The sequence below is a fragment of the Melozone crissalis genome, unplaced genomic scaffold (assembly GCF_028551555.1).
Source record: "Melozone crissalis strain CALT ecotype California unplaced genomic scaffold, PUWL_Pcris_2 ptg000041l_1, whole genome shotgun sequence".
In the NCBI taxonomy this organism is placed as follows: domain Eukaryota; kingdom Metazoa; phylum Chordata; class Aves; order Passeriformes; family Passerellidae; genus Melozone; species Melozone crissalis.
Genome location: NW_026535819.1, coordinates 11280377 through 11302020, shown reverse-complemented (window position 1 = coordinate 11302020; position 21644 = coordinate 11280377). Strand labels below are relative to the sequence as shown.

At 52.2% G+C, this 21644-nt stretch overlaps 1 protein-coding gene across 2 annotated transcripts; it reads right to left on the bottom strand.

Annotated features, from left to right (window-relative positions):
- Positions 1–507: 507 nt before the first annotated feature.
- On the bottom strand, positions 508–21376 carry TRAF2 (TNF receptor associated factor 2). 2 transcript variants are annotated; one of them, XM_054283991.1, is made up of 10 exons: positions 21238–21376; positions 18898–19118; positions 18239–18317; positions 17793–17891; positions 8331–8402; positions 6708–6782; positions 4790–5149; positions 3675–3852; positions 2013–2161; positions 508–1340 (listed from the first exon to the last, which is right to left on the bottom strand). In XM_054283991.1, exons 1-10 carry the CDS (start codon positions 21253–21255, stop codon positions 1122–1124), a joined length of 1470 nt encoding a protein of 489 aa, XP_054139966.1. In that variant the 5' UTR covers positions 21256–21376; the 3' UTR covers positions 508–1121. The 2 variants fall into 2 exon arrangements, with proteins under 2 accessions (XP_054139966.1, XP_054139967.1); XM_054283992.1 differs by lacking the exon at positions 21238–21376 and adding an exon at positions 20322–20363.
- Positions 21377–21644: the final 268 nt, after the last annotated feature.

Sequence of the window (21644 nt, the reverse complement as noted above, 5' to 3'; positions counted from 1 at the left end):
GTGCCCCATGACTCCTGAGCTCAGGGATGGGGAGGAACAGTGAGGGAGACCTGCTGCTGGTGACTGCAGGCGCTGTGAGAGTGCAGGGGCTGGCCAGCAGTGCCCCCTGCATGGGCACACAGCACACATCCCATGGCCAAGGCTGCAGTGCCCAGACAGACACGGCAGTGCAGCCGCAGATGGATGTGGAGCTCAACAGCAGCAGGAGCCCGAGGAAGGCTGGTGGTGCTGTCCCACCATGGAAATGCAGCCAATTCTCTGTGTCTTTGCCTATGAGCAAAGACAGCTCCCAGCACAGCACCCATCCCACCCAGTGCTGCTCAGAACACAGGGCAGAGAGGGGCAGGGCTTGGAGCTTCCAGGGTGCACACCGAGCTCTGTGCCACCCTCCTCTCCTGGCACAGGAGGGACAATCTCCACAGCAGATTCATTTCTTCACCACAGGCATCCCTGGTGCTGCCCCATGGTCCCTCCTGGGCAACAGCACCTCCTGCCCCATTCCACACTCCAGCACACACCCAGCAAGGGCTGGACTAAGGGCTCCCCTGCCCTGCAGCTGGGCTCAGCACCCTCCTAACACACCAACGGCATCAAACCAGTCTGTGTCTCTCTTGCCCAGCTGGCACTGCAGCTGTCACACACCCTCCTTGTCTCCCGGGGTGTGGAGCAACCAGCAGTGCAGAGCCATGGCACCCCACAACTTCCAGGAACATGGAGATCTCAGAGGGAAATCCTAGACAGCTGAGCCAAAATCCACAGGACGTGGAGCTCAGGCAGGGCAAACCGCTGTTTTACTAGAGAGCTGTGGATGTCGGCTAAACTGGTAGAGCAAGAGCTGCACTGGTTTCCATTGGAGTCCAGACAGCAGCAGTTCAGACATCCAAGTCCCTGCAGGGAATCTTCCATATTCCACAGCCTGCCAGCGTCCACCCAACCCTCTTCTCAGGAAAGAGAGCTCCCATCAGACACCTCATTTCCACTCAGAGCAAAGGTCCCTTTTCAGGAAGGGCTTTTCCCCTCTCTGTGCCCCCTCTTGCTCTCAGACCCGCCTGAAGTGCAGCACAGCAGGAGATGCCCCGGGCAGTGCTGGCTCCATGCTCAGTGCTCCAAGGTCAGCAGGGTTAGAGGCCCGTGAGATCAACGATGGCTTTAATAAAGATGGCATCATCACGCACGTAGGAGTTCTTGGCTTCCATGACGGACACGGGGCAGAAGAGGGGGCAGCCGCTGGCGATGTTCATCTCCGTGACGGGGCGCTGGAAGGACGAGGACGTCACGTCGGGGCGGAAGGCATCGATGATGTGCTCCCGGTTATTCTGGTCCAGAAGCATCAGGGTGACCTGTGGGGAAAGGTGAAAGCACAGGGGAGTGGCTGAATAAAAGACACATGGAAGGCCAGCCCAGTGACCTGCATGCAGGTACCAGCAGCCACAGCCACCCTGTGCACCTGCAAATCAGAGAAATGCCTCTGAGTGGGACCAGCAGAGAACATCACCTCAGGAACGTCCTGTAGAAACCCTCCCCATCCCCACATCCTGCCTGTCGCTGGAAACTTCCCTGTGGCAGCACAAGTCTGTCAGACTGACTGAAAACCTACACTCTGCTCTCAGAACTGACACTGCACTCAGGTATTTCCCTGAGCCAGGGCTGTCGTCCTCTCTGCATCTGCTTGTGCCCGCTCACTCCGCCTCCATGTGTTCCACAAACCTGCAGTGCCCAAGAGCTGGGATCTGAGCTCCTGACAGGGAATGAGCATCCACAGTCCCCAAGCTCTGAGGCCACCACAACCTTCCCTTGCCCCCAACCCTTGCAGAGGCTCTGTGCGATTCCCAACAGCCCATGTCACCCCCTTGCCCCACAGCACAGCCATTGCTCTCAGCACGCCTGGGGAACCCCCAGGGCAGTCAATACTGCCTTGCCAAGCGGCCCAGAGTGGCAGTGCTGAGAAACTCGAGTGGGTGCTGAACCAGAGAGGCCATGGACGGGCACAGTGGGCTCTGCTCCAGACCCACCTTCTGGTTAAAGGGCCACCGCAGCAGCGCATCGTTAGGTCCCTTCATCACCACAAAAAACAGGGACAGGTGGGTGCCACGGCCGGTGCCGTCCCCGTTCAGGTACACGCGCAGACACATCTTGTAGCCGTACTTGCTGGTGTAGAAAGCTGTTAGAGAAGAGTGGAACAGGCACAGTGAGGGTCCAATGCAGCACAGCCTAGCAACAGCAGATCTCTCTGAAATCTGAGCGCTCTGAAGTTTGGAATCTGGGAGAAGTCAGGTCTGGGCTGCACCAGAGGTGGTCTGGAAAGCCCAAGGCCAGGAAGTGCAGCCCCTGGCCTGGGCAGATGCTGTGCACAGAGCAGTTACCAGTTCCCTGGCTATTCCCTCACTGCCAGGGGAGATCTGCCCCAGAGCTGGGCCAATCCTCCTGCACCTCAGGGCTGAAGGAGCTGTGGTTCATGGCAGCAACACTGATGAGCAGGAACAAACCCCCCCCATAAAGCACCTGGCTGGGAGCAGAGCACTCTCAGCACCCCCACTGTGAGCTGATGCCTCTGATCCAGGCAGGGGCTCAAGCAAGTGAACTTTAATTCTCATTTGGATTCCCACAGCATGGCTTGGGCATGGCCAGGATGGGATTTCAGGCACCTTCCTTCCCCAGCAGTCCTGGGAATGCCTGTATTGTGACACTAGACCTGCGTGGGGTCACAGCTTGGAAGGGGACCTGCCACAGGTCACCGTCCCACAGTGGCACAGAGCACATCTGGGACTGGCTGGGTGAGGCTCAGTGGGCACAGGCAGAGATCAGGGGTCACAGCCAATATTTTACTGCAGGACTTGGTGCTTTTCTCAACAGGCAGACTATGAACAGCAGAGACGCTGTGCTCTTCCACAGGGTGAGGAGCAAGAGATCGGATCTTTGTCACTGCATCCCTCTTTGTCACTGCATCCCTCATTTCCTCTGCTCCTTCCTCCCCATCTGCTTTACCCAAAGGCTCTCAGGACAGATGACCCCTTTGTTAGTCCAAGGAGAATATCCCCACTGGGCCCTCTGGGCCTTCTCAGCACTCTCATCACCCTTGGAATGTAAAACCCATCGAAGAACAGAAGGCAAGATGGCTCCAGAGTGGTGGGAGCAGCCAGGGAGAGGGACCATGCAGCTGGGCATCCTGCTCTCTCTGGCCCAGGTGAGCAGCAGAGCAAGAAGCCAGTAAGGCCCTCCCCCTTCCCCCCCAAGACTGATGGCCTTCATCCTGGCTTGTCCTGGGTCAGGCCCTGAATGAACCTTCCTTGAACAATTTGCTGTTTTTAGCTCAACATTTTGCCCTTTGTCAAACGCCGTGGCACTCTGTCCTCACAACACTGCAAGCAGTATCGCCACTTCCTTTTCTTTAACACAGATATCAGCTGGTATTTCCTTGCCTTTACATTTAATGCAAACCAAACAATTACAGCCAATTCCCTTTCTCATCCCATCCACAGCCTGCATCTCTCTCCTCTCAGCCCTCTCTTCCCTCTTGGAACAGCACTGCTCTGCATGCTTCAGTCTCCAAGATAAAACACTCCCTTCCACATGGAATATTTCTTTTCTCAGCCTGGCAGCATTTCCCAAGCAGAGGTCCTGCCACGAGACCCACACGCAGCTGAGATGCAAAAGATTTTGGGGACTTTGCGCACCTGGAGAGAAGATGGCAGGCGAGCGGCCCGTTATCGCCTCCTGACGCTTCCGCGCAAACTCCGTTATCTTCCAGATGAAAACCCCGTCGTAGGTGGAAGCCTCCATGTTGCGGATCTTCTCCTCCATCTCAGCCATGGCCAGGTCTTTAAGCCCAATGCTCCTCTCCAGCTGCCGGACCTGCTCAGTGGGACACGTGGTGCAGGTGAGAAACACGCAGGCCCTGGGGCCTGGGAGAGACCCCGGCAGCCCCTTGGGACGGCTCCTTAGGGAGAGACCTCCAAAATGGACAGGGAGCAGGGAGGGAGAAACTGAGCAACATAAGCCAATTCACTGAAGCTTCCTTCTCTGGAGAAGATCCATCAAAACAGCTTAGTGCTTGAGCTGGGAACTTTCCCGTAGCCAACGTAAAACTCCTTCCAAGGAGCTGCTCCATTGGCTGAGCAGCACAAGAAGTGTGGATGGGGAAAAAATCCCCAATAACTCAGCATTGTGACAAAACTAAATTGAGAAAGAAAAGAACCTACACCCTCTGGAGGGTTTGTCCCTGCCAGCTCACACAGGGTCACGGCAGATCAGTTGCCCAGAGAGCACAGATGCGCTACAAACTGCACAGCTCCAGGTGCCAGGAACACCAGGAGCCCTCCACAAGGGACTGTGCTGGAGCAGACTGGTGGAGGCAGCTCCTTCACACCTCCAGCCTGTCACTGCAGGCAGCAGCACTGATGGCACTCCTTTGGCAAAGGCAGCACTCATTTGGAAAAGTCTGGAAGGTGAGCAGCCCCACAGATTCAGTGATATGCAGCACAAGGAGATACAGTGAAATTCTGGGTGCTCTGGCTCTCGTCAGAAAACTGTGCTGAGGAAGAACCCCTCAGTATCTCACTCAGTTTGATAATTAACAGAGGTCTGATGCTTTAGACAGGTCAGTTAAATTCCCAGCTTTTCCAGGGAGCTGCTGAGGGTTGGGCACAGGCACACAGGGTATTTTAGTTCTGCCTTCAGATCTGTGGAGTTTCAGGACCAAGTGGTGAAGCTCTGCTAGCTCATGACACAGAAAGGAAACAGGAAACAACCTCTGCTGGGAGTGTGGGAACCCAGGTGAGCAGTTACACACCTTGTTGCTCAGCGTTTCGATTTTCTCCTGGTCCAGCCGGTGCTGGCGACTGTAGGCCTCAGCTGTCAGGGACACTCTCTCCACCTCCCGGTTAAGCACACAGACGATGTTCTCAAAGGTAGCTGTTTTCCTCTCAAGGGCCTCACACCTTCCCAAGAGCTCTACGGACCGGGAGAGCTCCGACTCCGAGCACAGTGAGTTTGCTCCCAGAAGTGGGGAACTGTTTTGTGATGAGGAAGGGACAGGAAGGGGCTTCAGGTCCCCAGCACCAGTCTTGAGGCTGAGCACAGAGCTCAGAAGCAAGTAGAGATGCTCTGCCAAACACTTCCTTTCGTGTTCTGGGAGCTTTTCATTTTCCACCTACACGAAGAGAAATACATCCCCCATTCAGCATGTGCAATCTACACTGTCACCATCCACAGAAAAAATTCCTCCTATCCAGGTTGTCTCTGTCCCTCTGGGAGCCTCTCAGGATCCCCGGCCAGTTCCGAGCCCCAGACACCGGGGGCAGCCCCGGCATGGCCAGCAGTAGGGAGACACTGTCTGTGCCCCGAGGGTGCTGAGGGGAGACACTGTCTGTGCCCCGAGGGTGCTGAGGGCACCTGGGCTGGTGCCTTTGCAGCAGGAGAGACATCGGTAGGAGATAAAGGGCCGGCTCTTAGCAGGGGTTAATCCAAGGTTTTATTCTAGGAGTCTCGAAGGAGCTCCTGCATCTCAGGGGGCTCCTGCTGAGAGCCCCGGGAGAGGTGCCAAGGCTACATTTAAAAGGAGGCGGAAACCCAAAGTAGAGAACATTTACTGACCAATAGGTGACCCTGAGGGATGGGTACTGGGGGATGGACATTTAGGACAGCATATGGGGCAAGGCTTGGGGGGCTGACCCCTGGCCTCTGGCTGATCGCTCAACATCCTGGGCTGAAGCTTCTAGATGGAGGGGATGGAATGCTGAGTGATTGACAGAGAGCCAGGACGGGGGTTTGGGGGTGATCTCATCCAGGGAGAGGGATTACACAGGTAAAGGGAGGGGGTACAGTTTGGGATAAACCATTTGGGAAAAATACGAGGATACAAAACCAAAACTACTTCAAAGTATTACAAAGTATAAAAACACACTACAACACAGGTCACAACATCAGCTTTAAATTTACAATTTATCAGGGAGAAAAAATAAAGAAATAATGGAAAAATGTGTTTTGGTGGGGGTCGTTTGGGTTTTTGTTTAGTTTTAGAAATGTTTCAAATCGCATACAATGAGGGTTACTAAACGCTTCCCCCAGCTGTATTAGTCTGCTCTGCCTTCCTCCAACCCCTCCCAGAAAAGCTCTGTCAGATGTACCTAACAGCAACAAAGGACAAGGCCTCACATAACCTCCTGGAGGAGGGATTTATTTGAACCAGTAGGACCTGCAAAAACGAAGTGACATAGAGAAATGGCCTGGCCCCAGAACTCTGCTTACAGAATCACTGTAATCACAAGTTATTACACACTTGCTTGGATGTGAAGAGACCTTAAAGCTCATCCTGTCCAAGGGATCCCAGGACAGCCACAGTTCCTCTGGGCACCCTGTGCCAGGGCCTTCCCACCCTCACAAGGAACAATTTCTTTCTAAAAATCTCATCTAAACCTGACCTCTGGCAGTGTGAAGCCACTCCCCCTGAAAGCAGCATAATCACCACAGTCCCAAAGCACTTAGGGTGCTCTTAAAGTAGAATGAGATTTCATCCCACAGGAATTTAATTCCTGGGATGCGCAGATTCTGCACAGCAGATGATGTGAAGCTCCATGTGCAAGGGGTTTAATCAAATACCTGAAGGAAAACAGATGTAACACATGTGACAGTTTGGGCAACAGCAGTTTGCAGGAACTCTAATGCTGGGACTGAAAAGCCCCAGGGAAACCCAAGAGAGGAGCCCTTACCACCTCAGCACAGCCCACAGCCTCGAACCGGCACGGTACTTTGGATCTGCCACACGTCTTCACATGGTCCCGAAACTAGACAGGGAGGAAGGAGAGCAGTGTTAGATCTCATGTGTCCCTAGTGCTCCCTTTCCAGCCCACTGACATTTGGGAAACTACAGCCAAGCTGAAGAATGCCCAAGCTATGGCTAATCACTGTCACAGTGCCCACTAAACCTGGGCTCTGCCTGCCATCAGGTGTGACTTTCACCGGAATGCAAATACAGCCCTGACACCTGAAGGAAGCCCAATTTCTCCTTCTCTTGATGGCTGGGAGGTCTCACTGCTCACCTGCACATGCAAGAGTGAAAAAGCAATGGGTACAGGATCAAGCTGTGGATGCAGAATAATGAGCTTCCCTGAGGGCTGAGGAATGGGAAGCACGGGCAATAAGCCCATGAAACAAGGGCACATTCATTTTGGGCACTTCACACAACTCTGGTAAGGACGTGCTACAGGTTGGTATTTTTACCTCCATCCCATCATTACATTTCTGCTGACAGGTGCCACTAACCCCTCAGCACTGAGATGACTCGTTCAGGTTCCCACACAGCACATGATTAATCCAACGAGCACAGTCACAGCTTCAGCTTGGGTTTAGTGCACCTCTCACCATCAGATACCAGAGCTCTGTTCTGAACACCACCATATTCCCTCCCCACTTAACTCCTACATCTGCTACAACAGATGTCAATTAAAACTGATTTTAAACCACTTTTTTAAAGACTTCTAGATCCATGTGGCTTGTGTAATAAGTCAGGTTACTCAGAGTTAACATGGCAGCAAATAATCAACAAGAGTTTGGAGAAATAAACATGGGAGTTAATATTTAAACACAGAGTAGATCACCCATGGGGGACCCCATGAGGTGGCTTCCTGCAGGGCTTCAGCTCCCACCTGCAGAGAAGCTGGGCTGTACCCCAAACCCCAGACTGCAGATAAGGTGGGCTGTACCCCCACCCCTAGCCCCTCCTTATGCTGCCCATTTGGAAGAACTCTTTTGCTCCTCTTTTTGCTGCCTCTGTTCCCCTGCCCTGCTAAAGGGCTTTTTCCAACACTGCTACTAAAAATATTTTCCTGTAGAAGGCAAGATGGTTTCAGATGAATGTGCTTTTTGAAAATGTTTCTCAAAACTTGAATTTTTCAGACTCTTGAGCCTTGCTCCAGGAGCCAGCAGCCTGGAAATTCTATAGACATGAATTCTATTAGATCAGTACTTTGATATCAATTAATATAGCTGGACATGGGCTCTGTTTCCAAAATTGCAGCAGTAGTTGATGCAGTTGCTCTATGCAGAAGATAAACCCATAAGTGAATTTTCCCACAGAGGCTCTGTCCCCATACATGGTCCCAAGGGAGGTGCCAGTGCCAGTGGCAGCACCAACACTGACCTGCGAGCGCCCCTGAGCCACATTACCTCACACCTATCCTATGGAAAACTCACATCCACATTAACAGCTGCCACTCAGCTGTTTTCCCCACTTCATTTCCTAATGGACTCTGTTCCTCCCTGCTGCCAGAATGCCAAACTCAGCCCATCAGGACACCAAATACCCCACAGCACAGAGCCAGATGGATGGATACCTTCTCCCTGGGAATCTTCTTCCCACAGCCTTCACAAGTCAGCGGGAATTCAGGGCAGACTTCATCATGAGCCTGTGAAGGAACATACAGGAGATATTTGTCCTCAGATAAAAGGTTCATGGAGGTTCTGTGATGGGCACAATCCCAAGGGGCTGGATTTATGCCTTATTACAGATGAACACTGGATTTACCAACCTACACTCAGACCTTAGTCATGCTGATCCCTCTGAGCTGCTGACTCATTGTGTGACCTCCAGGCTACCCCAATTTTGGATGCCTATGTAGCACCCAACCTCTATTTAAAAGATGCTACAATGATTTTTAAAAAATTCAAATTATTGCTTTGATGGCCAAGATAATCAATGGGAAACTCCATTAATGGCTCTGCCAGGAGAAGACACGTTGATGCAGGTTGAGTGGAGTGAGCCACTGCCTCAGCAGGATAATTTGGGTCTTTTTTCCACTGTAATGGTTTTCAGTCAGCTGAGGCATAGGCCCCATGACAGCTCATCACATGCCGGGCTGAGCTGTCTGATTGTATCTTCACATTTGAACTACAATACCATTTTTCAAGCAGAAAGAAAACAGCTGCACACTGTTTTTAAACTGTTTAATTTACCAGTCCCTGCACACAAGCAATTGCCTCTGCAGCCAGACTCAGGGTTGGATGATGGCCAGAGAGGTTGAACAAACGATCAGGGCAACGTGATCCTCTGTCCTCAGTAGAGTCTTTGGCAACAGTGCTGGCTAAATGGAATGCTGGAACATGCCACTGCTTCTGTACCATTTCCACGCTGCTTAAACCTTCTTGTTCTACATCCACCAGTTGAAACAAGGCATTGGAAACACCATGAACATGCAGATCAAAACTCAAATTAAAATACAAGAGCACTGAAGTCTCCTGCCATGGTAGGGACAGAAAAATAATCTAACCAGGAGCATTTCTAATGCAGCCATCTGAACCCAGATTGTGGAAAACTTGGTCACAATGAATCTCTGTTACCTTCTAGGGGAACACGCACAAACCTCACCGTGTCACACATCAGGAAGTGAAAAGTGAAACCAGCAGTAACTCCACCCCGGCTTCTTGGTCACTCTCTCCTTTTTATGCTTTAAGTGAGTAACTTAAGCTGAGAGTTTCACTGTGTGTCCCTGGAGAGATGACTGGCCAGCCAGAGGGGTTTGGAGGGCACTGCTGCCTGCGGAGGAGGAGGCCAAGTGCCTGCCTTTATCCCACTCACTCAGAGGGAGTGAGCCCTTTTTCCTACCCACCTACTGCTCTCATGTTCTAGAAACACCCAGTAACATCTACCCCATGAACCACAAAGCACTGGCAGAACAGATGGTCTGGCTGAAAGAAGGAAATTTCACTGCAGAGGCAACTATTTTAAAAAGGAGTATTTTAAACTTATGGTCTCCCATGCCAACATGTGGGTGTGAAACTACCACACCCCCCACCCTCCCAGCATTTATCCTCCATCCTGATTCCCCTCTGCACCATGACGTAACAGCCAAGAATGGGCAGCCCTGCCTGCAGCATGGGAAGGAGCTCAAAGAGCAACTGCTGTGTATGTAAATAGTTAAAGACACCAAAGGCTTCAGCCAGCGCAGATCCAAACATTTCTGTATAAACAGTTTCAGGTTCTTCTGGAAACCCCTGTTCCTCCTGTCCCACGTGGGTGTCACAACACAGATAGATGGTATCACTCCTGGAAGAAATCCAACCCACCCTGGAGCCAAGAGCAGGGGCTGGCACTTGAGCCTGATCCGCCACACTCCACTCCCTCTGCAATGGGGCAATCCTCCTGTTTATATCTTTCCCAAACCCATAGCTGTAGCTTCTGCTACAGGGATAAGCACCACTCACACTCACATCCAGGCACTTGCTTGGAAAGTTTTTGGGAGCTCTAGAAAGCCATCCATGGCTGGGCGTGGGACTAGGCAAGAGCAGGCACTCTCGCAGAGGGAAACCAGAATGGAAATCAAGCTGGACAGGGATCAGAGAGCCATGGAAGAATTCAAGTGGAGCTGGAAGACAATGGCTCACCCAGCAAGGCACACACCAGCCTGCAGCATCCAACAGCAGGAGCAGGAAAATCAAATGGGGCAGAGTTAACAGCCTTCAGCAACACCCGGTTCTTCCCACCGAATTACAACCAAAGCCGCTGATTGATCAATTTCCTTCCCTAATAATAAACAGGGACACAACCCCACAGCAGCCTGCCCATCACCCACCACCATCAGACATGTCATTCTCTGGGAGCTCACCAGAAAGGTTAGAAAATCAGACACCGCTGCCCATGGGAGGACCAGGGCAATGGAGAGGATCACAGTCAGGGACTGTGTGTGAGGCAAATCAGAACCACAGAATAATTGAATGGTTTGGGTTAGAAGGGACCTTAAAGCCCATTTCATTCCACCCCACTACTGTGGGCAGGGACACCTTCCACTATCCCAGGTCATTCCAAGTCCCATCCAACCTGGCCTTGGACACTTCCAAGGGATGGGGCAGCCACAGCTGCTCCGGGCAACCTGTGCATGGGCCTCACCACCCTCACAGGGAAGAATTTCCTCTTAACATCTAATCTAAATATCTCCTCTTTTAGCTTAAAACTGCTCCCCCTTTTCCTGTCACTATCTGTCCATGTAAAATGTCTCTCTACATCTTTTTCAAGCCCCCTTTAAGCACTTACAGGCTGCAGGGAGGTTTCCCCAGAGCCTTCTCTTCTCCAGGCTGCTCAAAGGTGCTGAGCTCTCCTCTCTGCCTGCAGGCCTACTAGCAAATGGAGCTGCCCGTGGGTACTGGGAATCCCCCACCTCAGTATCAGGAAAGCAGAAAAGCTGTATATGATTTAAATTTGCAGTATTTGCAGACAAAGTTTCTCTCTGGACACTCCGGCAGCAGGATGAGGCTGTTTCATCCCGGCCAGCAAGGGCAGCACTCTTGCATTGCAGCTGTGCAGGGGAGTGAAGGCATACAGAGGGAAAAGTGGGTTTTGGTAAGGGCAGCTGATCCCTGGAGCACACAGTGATCATTCCTAAGGAGGCTGAGAGCAGATCTCACTGTGCTCTGAAGCTTCCTCATGAGGGGCAGCTCTGATCTCTGCTCTGTGTGCCAGTGACAGGACTCAAGGGAATGGCTGGAGTTGTGTCAGGATGAGGTTAGAATGGGTATTAGGAAAAGGTTCTTCCCCCAGAGGGTGCTGGCACTGCCCAGGGAATGGGCACGGCCCCGAGGCTGCCAGAGCTCCAGGAGCCTTTGGGCAGCGCTGCCAGGGGTGCCCAGGGTGGGGCTGCTGGGGGGGCTGCTGGTGTCTTGTGCAGGGCCAGGAAATGGACTGCATGATCCTTGTGCATCACTTCCAGCTTGGGAAATTCTCTGGTTCTATACAATGCCAGGGTGAGTTGCTCCCCTACTTCTCCCTCAGCCAAGAGGGAAAACTGCACTTTAATCTGATCACCATTTCACCTCAGGGCATCCCTAAATTCAATTTCAACTTTGGAAGTGGTTGCTGATGGAAATCATTATCTCCATACTCTGGTGGACAGGACATGCCCCTGCTGTCAGGCTACTCTGCTCATAACCTGCCACATCCACACAGGTCCAGTTTTTTATCTGAGGTCTTGTAACCATGCTAGGAATCCATCAGCATGACACTGGGCTCCCCCTCCAGCCAAGGGACAAGGCAGGCAGCTGGGAAATGCCACTGCTGAAGCAGCTCCGGTGAGATACCTCTGCCAGAGCCCGTGGAAAGGCCACAGCAAAGGGCAGGGCTGGCAGAGGGACAAGGGACAGCAGGACGGGCTCAGAGCGAGCTGCACGCTGCAGCTCCCCTGCAAAATCCCCGGGTCTTGGAAAGTCACTCCATCAGTCTCCTCTGAGCACAGCAACAGTAACCACAAGCAGGTTACTGCAAGGACTAGAAGGAAACAAAACTGCCAGGATGGCAGAGGAAAGCCAGCTGCCATGACACGGGGCTATGAGGGCTTGGGTGGTCTCCAGCCCCAGCATTGCCACGCGCAGCACTTGGCTTCTTGGACACACTAACCTGGCTACAAGGAAAAGGTGGGGCCATGAAATTGTAGAGAAAACACTGAAAATGAGTCTCCAGTATAAAAGAGAGAATTTGGAGGGAACCTGAATCCTTTGTGCTAAGAAGCATCGGTTGCTTCGTGCGCCTCTGTCAGTTTCCCAGGGGCTCCAGAGCCTGCAAGATGGAAATGTGCCACACAAGACAGATGCTTTGGGATGCCCTGCTCCTCTGAAGTCCCCATGTCCTTCTGTGCTGCAGCTCCTCCTGCCAGAGAAGTCCTAAGCTGGTTCTATGCCAGGCTTGCTTGAACCTTTCCCCATACAGGTGAGCCAGGCTACCAGGCACAGGGTGACCACACACCCAGCCCTTGTGCTTCTGCACGGAGCCCAGCAACACAAGGCTGGAAAAGCAGGAACCCAGTCTGTAATTCCCAGTGCCAAATGGGAATGGGAGCTTTCTGAGACCATCACACAGGCTGGTGCCAGACACAAACTCCTCCCTTACTGGGACATGCTGTTGACAGATCCAAGCAAGTTCACTTGGCAGCATTTCAAAGAAACTGTCAAAACCAAAGATGAAGTTTGCATCACTAGGTTCTGTTGGCTCCAGCTGGGCAGGCAGCGAGGGCTTGAGAACCCAGCACACCCTCACTGCTCTCAGTGCCCTGGTGCCCACCTGAGTGAGGACAAAAGGCAGAAGAAGCCTTGTGGGGTTTCCTGTGGGCCTGGCTCAAGCCTCTGTTCAGACCCAGGGCAGACCCACTTGTTTTCAGTGTTGAAGTTTTGTTCATCAACTGTTAGGGCTGATCAGACAGAGGTTTGATTTGGGGATTGCTGGCAGAGGGACACCAAGGCAGTGTGTCAGGCACTGAAGACAAGTGTGAAGGCAAGAGTGATTTCTTAGAACAGAGGAAAGCACAAAATGCATTTGAAGTAGTAGCAGGTTTTCTGTAATTTTTAAAAATAGGTTCTGCCACTCCTGGTTGCTTTCAACTATGAACAAGCATGAAGTGGTGGTACACTCCAGGATGCTTTTTCCAAATCCCTCCACAATTCCCCCACTGGCATTCCTGGTGAGGGGTTTCCTCACAGCGTAGAGCCATATGAACCACACTTAGCACTCCCCTCCACTTCAAACCTCGTGACTTACAGTTTTTCATTCTCCAAGGAGCAGATGTCAAAACCATTAAGTTTTGGGTCACCACAAGAAGGCTGAGCTGGTTTCAGAAGTGAAGAGCAGACCCTCCGCAGCCGGGGCTTTCCAATTCCCTCCCACACACGCTCTCTGGCACTCGCCATGGCTCTGCCTCCCACCATGGTTTGGACAGGAAATCGCTGGTGACTGGGCAGCCAGCTACACCAGCTACTGTGGGCACTGTGGCTGGGGTGTGCTTGTGGGCCTCAGCTCTGGCTCTGGAAGGTATAGGTGTGTCTGATCCCTTTTCCAAAAGCAGAAGGTCCTTTTGGTCACATCCATGTGCAAGGTCAGGGATTCTCTCACCAGAAAATTGTCTGGTCCTGCTGGAGCTAGCTGCAAACTGCACTTCACCATCAGCCCAGAATTTGGAGCCAAAACCTTCAGAAGAAGCCAATAAATGCTGCACTGGGTTTTAAAGAGAAGGCTGGTCACCCTGCTACAGAGCACCAAATGCTCCTGCCACAGCACCTCAAGTGTTGTACCCCACACAGACAACAATGATACAACACCCAGAGGAACAACTTTGTGGAGCAGGAGACAGGTGAACGAGCTGCAAAGACCAACAGCTCTCCTCTAACCAATGTGCAAAACCCTGAAGATGAAGTTTCAGCCTCAGCTGAAAATCACCACCAAAACCTGTTGGGGCACTGCGGGGTTACAGCTGGGAAGGAGGGGCACGACACGCTCAGGGCCCCAGCAGCCCTCGTGAAGAGAGAGCTTTCCCTGGGTAAGGCATGGCAGGGGCTCCACAGCATCTCCTGAGTATGAACAGTGGGCAGAAAGGAGTGCCTGGTTATCCTGTTCTTCTGGAGCCAGGAAGCCCCATGGCCCAGAAGGGGCTGCAGACATCCTTTCTGACACCACAGACTTTTGAGTAACATCGCTTGGAATCAGAGTTTTGCACCTTCTGCAGCCTTCCAGGTTCCACTTACAAAGAACTTTCTAAAATCAAAATGACAGCAACAAACTCGAGGAAAGCACGTTCCCTCCAGCACGGATTAAGCCAGCTTGTTCCCACACCTGACTGTTGCCTGGCCTCAGGAGCTGAGCTGATCTGAGCCCCACAAAACTTAGTTTAAACACCGACGTCATGTTTAAGCTTAAAAGTTAATTTTAAGTTTTAAAACTTAAAAACTTCCTAAACTTAGACAATTTCCTTATGCCTCAGTTAATTCTGCTTCCAGAAGAAGAGAGCTGCATTAAATTCCCTGTCTGGGGTAACCAAGGGGAATGCCAAAGCTGACCCCATGTACCCCCCTCCTCAGCCCCCTCCTCCCATCCCAGTCCTGGGGGGAGGACACAGGAAGGGAACTGGTGGGATGAAAGGCAATCATAAAAGGTGTATGAAAACTGACAACAGTATGCTGATAAACAGGAGAGGGACATGGACAGCTAGAGGAACTGTAGGGTGGGAGGAACACACCAGAGCTGAGGAACCACAAACTCCCTCTCCTGGATATCACTGGGACTGTTTTTGAGATTTTTCCTTTTGCTTTAATGGGCTGAGTTTAGTTTCCGCAGCCCTTCTCAGACTTTGCTCTTGAATCTAAAGGCTCATGCCCACAGCCTGATTTTCGAAATGTAGATGCAGACAGACTTATCAGGAAAAAAGGTCACTACTAAAAGGAAAAACCCTTCAGCCCCCCACCCCAAACTACTTTATCCAAATGCCACAAAATATTTACAGACTCTGAAAAATGCAGCCATAAATCCAGACTTAAATATTTCATACAGTCCACACAGCTTGAAGCAGAGTGCAAGTCATGTCCAAGCAAACAGCACTCACTCAGTTTTGCATTTTCCTTTGAGAGCCAAACTTTAGTCTGCACAGAAAGCAAAACTGAAATCCACTTTACTCCTTTTCTTGAGGTTTAAGCTTTCCAGCTGCAGAACATGTTTCCCCTGTTCCCCTGATAAGATTAGCAAATCAGAAGTTTGCAAGGGGAGAGCAGCCTCTCTCAGCACAACACACGATTTTAAAATTAGCAAACAGTGAATTCACTCTGAGGGACTTTCCATGTCCTCTCAGAAATAGCTCTGAGGTACTTTCCAGAGTGGGAGTGCTGAGCTGCTTCAGGACGTTACCCACAGCACAGCTACGGATGCAGCTCCTCTGCAGCAGGCAGCTCTGCCCTGTGGCCCTGCAGGCTGGGTTTAACCTTAGCCCAAGGCATCACAAGGCTCTGGGCTAACACAGCCACCCTCCTTTCCCAGCCCTCTTCAGTGACACACATGGCTTTGGCAGCATGGGGACAGCCAGTCCTGATTAAATGCCACAGCTCTTTGGCAGGCATGTGAGAGGAGATAACACAAGCCAGACCTTGCCTCCTCCCACCAGTTCCTAGGAAGGAGCCAGCTTTTCCTGAGAGGGCACAAAATAACCTCCTTCCTTAGGCTCAATGCCACCAGGGCAGGCAAGAGAGGTGAGTCAGCCCCTGAGAGGAAACAGCCAGCACTGCTCCAAACCCTCACACCCCTTCTACCACACAGGACTCCCCCAGACTCATAAAACCCCTGGCAGGGAAGATATCACAGATGCCCCAGCCCCACAGCCCACGCACGCCAGGGCCACACATCCATCAATCATCCTTTGTCCCAGCAAACGCCAAACTGGGATTTGGGAAGATCAAGTGGAGAGTGAAAACAAGGCACAGGCTCATCCATATGGGAGCTTTTCATCAGCAGTGTGCAAGGTTCTGGGGCATCACATGCTTCTGCAGCCCTGATCCCAGGACAGCTTGCTGCCCTTCTGAACTCCCAGAGGGAGCTCTGGCCAGGCTCAAGCACTCAAACACTTGTCAGAATACATAGGCAGAACTTTGGGCAGCAGAAGATTTTTGCTGAGCTCTGCAAGAACATGTTAAGACTTTTCTTAAAACCAGAAGAAAAAGTTCAGCACAGCTCATCAGCCACAGCACAATCAGCACTGGAAGTTGCTGACAGATAATCTGGTTTAGTCTAATGAAGATGAGCTCACTACAATCATTGCAGGAGATATCAGACCTCTGGGCACCAGCAGAAATTAAAGCATGGAGCAAACAATCTGCAGACACCACCAGCACAGCCTGAACCTGAAACCTCAGTACCAGGGTACCCCGTTCCTGGACTGGCAATCCCCAAACTCTGTGCTGTGGTAGTGTTAAGCTTTTCACCTGACACTTCTTCAGTCCCACATCCACACCATGAGCCTCTCACAGATGTACAAATGGGGGTTCACAGCAGCAGAACCATTTAGCACCAACATCCTCATCTCTTGGACTAAACTTTGAGCACGCAGCAAAAGGCTCAGACAGCAGGACAAGGAAGCAGAGCTGCAGAAGCATCTCTCAGCCAACAGGCAGAGGCACAGTCTGGGCAGAATGCTCAGGCCTGATGCACAGCTGTTGCTTCTTCCTTCCACTTTGCAATGTCAGGAGAATCCCAATGTTAGCCTGGACAGACCAAGGTAAAACCTGCTTCTGAAACACATCTCAGTCACTGTCAAAGCTCTGTGAACCACCAGGCTATGATCTTAATCTGGAGTGAGTGTTAGAGAGAAATAAAATGAATTCCTCTTATCTCAGGCCTCCTGCATGGTGGTTCTGCCATTCCAAGAGGGATGACAAAATTGTCCTCCAGGAGCCAAAAGCTTCACATACAGTCACACACTACAGACCAAGCACCCCCAGCCACAACTAAAATCTGGATTAAAAAGCTAGTGGGCTCCTCGAAGAGAAATGAGATGAAAAAACCATCCTGTCCCAGCAGCCTTGTGTCCCAGAACAGTTTGGGGTGATGGGTGACAGTACCCAACATCCAGTCCCACTGTCCTGGTAGCTTTGGAGACAGCTGAAACGGGATCAGGTCATTTGCTGTGAGCTGATGGAGTCTGAAGAGTTTTAGGTTCACATAATGCAGAGAAATTCACAACCATTTAACGGCACAGCAATTTCTTGACAGTCTTGTATAGCAGAAAAGAGCTGCAAGGAGAGCAGGTGGTTCCCATCACGGAAGGAACATGCTCACAAGCAAATCCCTGTGATCACAAGCAAATCTGAACTGATCTCAGTCCAGCCTGTGCCCTCAGCAGGGCACACAAATCCTCATTCAGGGAACCTCTCCAGCTGACAGTGAAGTGCAGGGATTTGACAACTTTCCCCCACTGTCAACAAGCACAGACAACACCCTGAGCCTTCCCCAAAAGCAGAGGGAAGAAGGATACAGATGTGCCAAGCCTTGCTTTGGCCTGTACCTCGTACTCTTTGATGGTTCCCTTCCAGGTGCAGCCGCTGTTGATGCAGACAGCAGGCAGACTCTCCACCTCCCGCCGCGCTGCATTGTCTGGGAAAGCCTGGAATGGCAAAACAAGCAGACCACAAATATCACTGAGGCACTGCAGTTTGGATCAGGACTTTGAATTCTTTCTGAAAACTCCTCCCAGACCAGTTGCTCCATCAACCCTCAGAGGTGTGTTAACAGCAACCAAATCTCTGTGACAGCTTTAAGTAGGGCACCACTACACACACGTGACCTGGATTTCAGCACGAGGAGTCCAACGCAGTAATCACCTTCTCAGAGGTGAAGAAAAGGGTTCCTACGAATAAGGAGTTCTCAGAGCTCATGTTTTAAGCAAAAACTGTAACTGGTATTACTGACACCAGTGTTCTGTTAGGTTTTCTTCAATGTATTTTTCCTTACCGAGCTTGTTTCCAAAATAGAAATTCCTTCTTCGTATATTCCTTCCTGGATACAGCTGGCACACTTTTGAGGTCCAGCACTATCAGACAGAAAAATAATAATCAAACACAATGACAAAAAAAAATTGAAAAAAAGATTTAACAATAAATTGACTTCTGGTAACTTTATGAAATGACAGTGTTTTCTTATTTTTAAAGCAACACATTGAGTCTTTGCTTGTGTGTATTGTTGATGCCTCTTTCTAATTTCTTTCTTCTGCCAATTAAACATTCTATTAGGCTTTCCTCAGACAAATGTAAGAGTAAGGCAGAACACAAAAAGACTTCTCTGGAGGCCAGCTTGTGCTTAAACCTCTCCCATTTTGACACAACAGTGAAATGATGACTTTATGACTGTGATGAAGGAAATAGGTGATAGACCTGGACTGCCTCCTCAATGGCAAAAACAGTGCAGGGGATTCTGGAAAAGAGAACTTTGAAGCATCAACAAAGGCAAGTCAGAGATTACACATTCCCTTAGAGAAGAGACTATGCTGAATCTCAATGATTGAACACAGCTCCCTTGGTGAGAAGGCTCTGCAAACAAGACTTCTCTCTGCTTTTGTTCTTGAAAATGCCTTTTCAAATATTGTGCCTTGGCACTGGAGGCCCAGCAGTTACCTGATGATTCTCTTCAGGCAGTAGGAGCAGTAGCGATGGCCGCACTGCGCCTGGAACGGCCGCCTCAGGATGTTCTTGCAATCGGAGCACAGGTATTTGACCTCCAGTTTAGTTCCCAGGATCTCCTTTGCAAACCCAGGCTGGTTTAGATCCAGAGAACCAGGTGGAGAAGAGTTTGCTGCTGCCATGTGAACGAAAAGTTCTGGCTGTATCTCCAGAGACTGAAAATAAAAGCATTTTCTTCAACTGATTATAATTCCAGGGGGGTGATTTGTCATATAAACTGTGTTATCCCAGATTATTAGACTGTCCTCCAACACAAGTAAACATACTGATGTAAACCACCCTAAAACCCTGCCTTCATCTCCCAAATATGGGAGGAAACTTGAATTTAAGAACTAAATCCAGAACACAGAGACATGAAGGACAGACCTAACAAATCTCCCTGTCTGAGCTGACTGAAATCCAGCCTGTTTAGAGATATCAAGACTTTTTGCTTTAAATAAGGTAAAAAACTGTCTTAAAGGTGGTAAGAAATAAATAGAATAAACTCAGTTCACCAAAACCCTGTTGGCCAGCACAGCCTCAGCTTGTCAGCTGTCAGGAGGGACCAAAACTCTGCCCAGAGGCAGCTAGGCTGGCATGTTCCTGGGAGGAAGCTGGGCACACAGTGGAGCCCAGGTTTAGTGGTGGCGCCCAATCAGGCACAAAGGGTTCCCCAGAGGGATGGAAAATGAGGACACAAGAGGCACGAGCAAATTGGAAAGAAGGCAAAGAATAAAATGCTTTTGTTTTAGCTGCTTATGCATCTCATACCTTCATTCCCTGTGACTACATGCTACAGGCACCTAAAACACTTAAGGAGCACACTCGTGGAGTCCCCTGGTTTGGATGGGAAGGGACTTTAAAGCTCATCTTATTCCACCCCTGCCATGGCAGGGACACCTCCCACTGTCCCAGGCTGCTCCCAGCCTGGCCTTGGGCACTGCCAGGGATCCAGGGGCAGCCACAGCTGCTCTGGGCACCCTGTGCCAGGGCCTGCCCACCCTGCCAGGGAACAATTCCCAATTCCCAATATCCCCAATATCCCACCCATCCCTGCCCTCTGGCAGTGGGAAGCTGCTCCCCCTTGTCCTGTCATTCCATGTCCTTGTCCCCAGTCCTCTCCAGCTCTCCTGGAGCCCCTTCAGGCACTGGAAAGGGCTCTGAACTGAGGTCGCCCCGAAGCCTTCTCTTCTCCAGGCTGAACGCCCCGAGCCCGTCTCCGGGAGGAGCCCCCACGAGCAGAGACACCGCGAAGCGGAGAAGAGCCCAGGGCTGCCCCCGTGTGGCCCGGACTACCCGCGGCCAGGAGGGCTCTGCCGGGCCGGGCTCCAAGCGGAGCGAGGCCCGAGCCCGCCGCTCCCTGAGGGCCCCGCACTCACCGGCCCTCGCTGCGCGCCCGCACCGGAAGCCCCACCAGGCCCCGCCCCCGGACACGTGTGGCGAGCGCGGGCCCCACCCACTGCCCGGGAGCGGCCCCGCCCACGGGAACGGCCCCGCCCACGGGAACGGCCCCGCCCACGGGGACGGGCCGGCCCCCGACACCCCCAACAGCACCACCCAGCCTTGTACTCCCAACACCTCCACACCGACACCCTCGACCACCCAACAACACCCACCTCTGCACCCCCAATGCCCCCAACACACCATCACCCATCCCTGCATCCCCGACATCCCGACTCCGACAACCACCCCACCGCCACCCACGTCTGCCCCCCCAATACCCTCACATCAATATCTGTCACCACCCCACTGTCACACCCAGTTATGCCCCCTGCCACCCCCACTGTCACCCCCTCAGTCACCTCCCCTCAGCTCCTCAGTCACTCCCTTACCCCGTCCTCTGTCACTTCCCCAGCACCACTCCTCGCTGACTTTCCACTGTCCCCTGTCATATCCCTGCTTCAGGCGACCCTGCTGGGAAAGAGCCCAGATCCCTGGGACACCCTCACACTCCCCCAGGACTACTCATCTACCCGCTGGGTTCCCTCATCCCTCCCCTGAGCCCACCTCATCCGCCTCCTAGGACCTCCTGGGTGCCCTCGTCCATCCCAGGGGCTTCCCATCCATCCCCTGGGACCCCCCCTCACGCATCCACTGCATTTGCTGGAGGGGGAAAAAGACGGACAGTGGTGCTCAACGTGACCCACCCGCGGTCCCATCGGAGACAGCCATCTCCCGCTGCACTCCATAGGTGAGCAGCCCCTGGTCCCTTGGAAATGGCCCGGAGCGTGCACCTGGCAGAATTGTTTTAAAGTCACTTTTGGCCATTTTATGTACCCGTGGGCCCTCGCCTACCTGCGCACAGAGTGTCATGGCCACCTCGCGTCCCGTGGCGCGGCTCGGGGGACAGGTGGAGGCCAGCGGTCGGGAAGGATGGGCGGCGGCAGGACGGAGACGGCCGGACGGCGGTAGCAGGAAAAATGCCGTGTGAGGGAAACGCGCGGCGCAGTCCGCACTGAGGTCACGGCGAGGTGCTTTTCGCAGAGGAACTTGTTCGGCAAAAGGTCACAGCAGCGAGATTTGTCACCCGGGATCCCCAGCCTGCCTGCCCCCCCCAGCCCGGCTCCGGCGCGGGGCTCCGGGGTTTTACCGCCCGCTGCGCCGGCGGGCCGGAGATGGGCGGGTTCTCGCTGCGGGGAATTCACCCGGGGCCGGGGAAATCCTCGCCGTCAGAGCAGTGACACAGCGGCCACGGTGACTCT